The 3227-nt window shown below is 39.2% G+C and overlaps 1 protein-coding gene across 1 annotated transcript; it reads left to right on the forward strand.

Moving 5' to 3' along the window:
• Positions 1–842: 842 nt before the first annotated feature.
• LOC125010449 (putative C-type lectin domain family 20 member A) lies at positions 843–2871 on the forward strand. Its single transcript, XM_047589127.1, has 3 exons — positions 843–870; positions 1882–2211; positions 2476–2871. The coding sequence occupies exons 1-3, from the start codon at positions 843–845 to the stop codon at positions 2820–2822; spliced, it is 705 nt and encodes a 234-aa protein (XP_047445083.1). The 3' UTR covers positions 2823–2871.
• Positions 2872–3227: the final 356 nt, after the last annotated feature.

Here is a 3227-nt window from a genome sequence, read left to right on the forward strand (position 1 = left end):
ATACTTTATACTCTACGTGGTCATAGACGGTGTTTAAAGAATAGTTGTTGTTGATAAATGTCCAGGAAGGTAGCAACAGAATGTGCAGCTGCCTTCAAATCTATGGCTGATCTTAGCTGTCTGGTCTCCACATACCTTATGCTTCCGTTTATTCTCATGGTCGTCTAGAGGTCGGCCTCAGCAGGCAGCAGTTTTAATGGGTTTCTGATTCATCTGTTGCAGCATATTAGATCATTTTAACCTGATGGTGAATGATTTCATTCTCAAATTCTAGCCATACACTGACCAGTGTCCTCCTGTCCATATTTCTCACATGTTCACACTCAAGTGCCAAACACAAGCATCTAACTAGCGTTACAAGTTAGCCTGCAGTTGTGTTTGGTTGTTGAGCTGTGACATGTAAAGTGATGCCTTAACAGTGACACCATCAGACTCTTTGTTATTGTGTCCACAGACTTGAAGCCGATTAGGATTAATCCACAGTCTATGTGCAAGACTCCAGATTAAACCTGAAACACTTTTCTCCTTCTGAAAAGAGCAAATCTACCTTATCTGTCAGTCCACCTGGAGACTTGAGTCCAAAACAAAAACCTACAGTAGTAGAAGGTTGTTCAAGGTTGGTCAGTTGCACTATTTTCAGAGTAGAGGAGGAAGTTTTAGTCCTGTTTTGAATGAATTGGTGTTTTCCACTGCTTTTTTTCCTCTTCCTGAAAACACAAGACTGTACAATGGAGCCAGTGTTGCATCTTTTGACAAAGTCACATTACGTGTTTAAATGTGAGCTTCATCCAACAGAGACAAACAGCTGAAATCAAACGTCAGTTTCATCCAACAGAGCAAAGATGCAGTGGAGTCTGCTCCTTGTGATGGGTAAGTGGATCAGATCAACATAAACCATACTGCTGTATGTCTTTATATATCTTCACAAAAATCTACTTTGTTGCTTTGTTTGTTCCCTGCCAGGTTTTTTAATTTCACTTAAGGAGGAAATAAACTGGGCTGAAACACAGTCAATAAAATGATTGAATGTGTCTTACAATCAGCTCTACGTCTGTGTTTCTCTGATTTCAGGTCAGTGTTACTTCATCTCATGTCAACTCTACCAGTACCACTATTTTAAAGATACAAAGAACTGGACAGAAGCTCAGGAGTACTGCAGAAAAAAATACACTGATCTGGCCACAGTGTCTAACATTACAGACATGAAGAGACTCCCTGGAAAACCTACAGGGAATCAAACTGAAGCCTGGATTGGACTGAAAAACAGAACAGATGTCAACAGGACATGGCACTGGTCTCTACCTGGAGTGGAGTATAAAGATAATGGAACAAGATGGGCTGATGGTCAACCAAATCATGTTGGAAATGTTGAGAACTATGTTATAACTAGAAACAGCAAATGGCATGATTTCCCTTGTGCAGACAAAAAACCTTTTCTCTGCTACGATGGTGAGAATATAAGTCTCTAATAATTCTAGTTGTTCTGTTTGTTGATTTGTTTCTGATTTGTCAAATATTGATGACAGAGTTCACACAACAGTAGAAGAAAAATCATCATATATCTTTCAGCTCAGTTATAATGAGTGTCACAGGTTATAACATGAGAAACATGACCTGTTGGTGGGAACTAAATTCTATGAATTCTGGTAGGAGATATGGCCACAGTTCAATCAGTATATTTTATTGTTGAGTTGACATCAGCAGGACTTTCTGATAACATGATTCTGTGTTTTCATCATCATTATTGATTCAACTACTTTAAGACTCTGTGAGAAAAATCATTCTCCTTCACATTCAACAGTTTTCTATTTAGTGATAATTTTATGACGTTGATGACGGTTGATGACGACTTTGATTGATGTTCGTGTGTTTACTCCACAGAAAGTGGATCCACAAAGATCCATTTGATTAATGAAACGAAGAAGAACTGGATTGATGCTCAGAAATACTGCAGAGATCATCACACAGACCTGGTCAGTGGATTCAACCAGTTAGATGAAGGACATGAAGTAGAACTCGGTTATAACACACCCTATTGGATCGGCCTGTTCAGAGACACCTGGAGGTGGTCAGATGGGAACAGTTCCTCTTTCAGACACTGGAATCAGACTCTGTCACCAGAACACGAATGTGCAGTGACCATGTTGAATGAAAGACGAAGGTGGAAGAACGCCGACTGTACTGACAAAAAACCTTTCTTCTGTTATGATGGTGAGTTTTTAAAGATCCATAAAGATAAAGTAACATCTCCACATTTAGCTCCAGAACACAATTCCTCCACAATAATTTCAGACATAATTAAATCTACACTATAATAACGTCTCAAAAACAGATTCAAATTCAGTTTGTAATTTTATTTCCCAGCTGCATGGATATGCATCAAAATATCAGAATATGAAGAGAAGTCACCAAATGAAACCAAATTTGATGCTTTTAAAAGTCTTTAATCAATGTGACCATGTCTTTCAATGACAGATAACGTGATCCTGATCAAAGAAAATAAGACCTGGGAGGAAGCCTTGTATTACTGCAGAGACAACTACAATGACCTGGTCTCCATCACTAACCTTGATGAACAGAGATGGGTTCAAGAGAGAGCCAAGAAGGCCTCAACTCCTTTTGTCTGGCTGGGACTGCGTTACTCCTGCTTTCTGGATTTCTGGTTCTGGGTCAGTGATGAGGTAGTCAGCTATAAGAACTGGGCCTCAGATGGAAAGAATGATGACTGTGACATGTCTGGAGCCATGGACACAGGAGGAAAACATCAGTGGGTCAAAATAATCGACAACAAGGAGTTTAATTTCATCTGTTCTAAGTCTTAGACTCACTGATAACTGTCTTTTTATTCATATACTCTGAATGTTGGTTGTGTATCAAACGTATTCTTTCCATCTGTCTTGAATGGTGAAGTGCGAAATGTAGGAATCCCAACGTGAAATGTGTAAAAGCTGTCTTCAGATTGTGAGAGGAAGAAGCTACACTATAGTCAGTTGTAAAGTAGTGCAGCTTTACTGTGGATGTTTAAAGTGGAATAAGTGGATAATGTGATGTGATGATGTTAACACAATTATCATGGAACTGGTGCAGAAACACCTGAAAGACTCCAGGTGTCAAATAACCAGCACCATTTGTATCTCAAGTGTGAAGTTTCTCCTTCTTTCTCACTTTCTCTCCTTTCTAACGTGTAGACTTCTCTCACAACACTGAGCTCATTTGCTTTCAAGAGA

The sequence above is a fragment of the Mugil cephalus genome, chromosome 1, assembly GCF_022458985.1.
Source record: "Mugil cephalus isolate CIBA_MC_2020 chromosome 1, CIBA_Mcephalus_1.1, whole genome shotgun sequence".
In the NCBI taxonomy this organism is placed as follows: domain Eukaryota; kingdom Metazoa; phylum Chordata; class Actinopteri; order Mugiliformes; family Mugilidae; genus Mugil; species Mugil cephalus.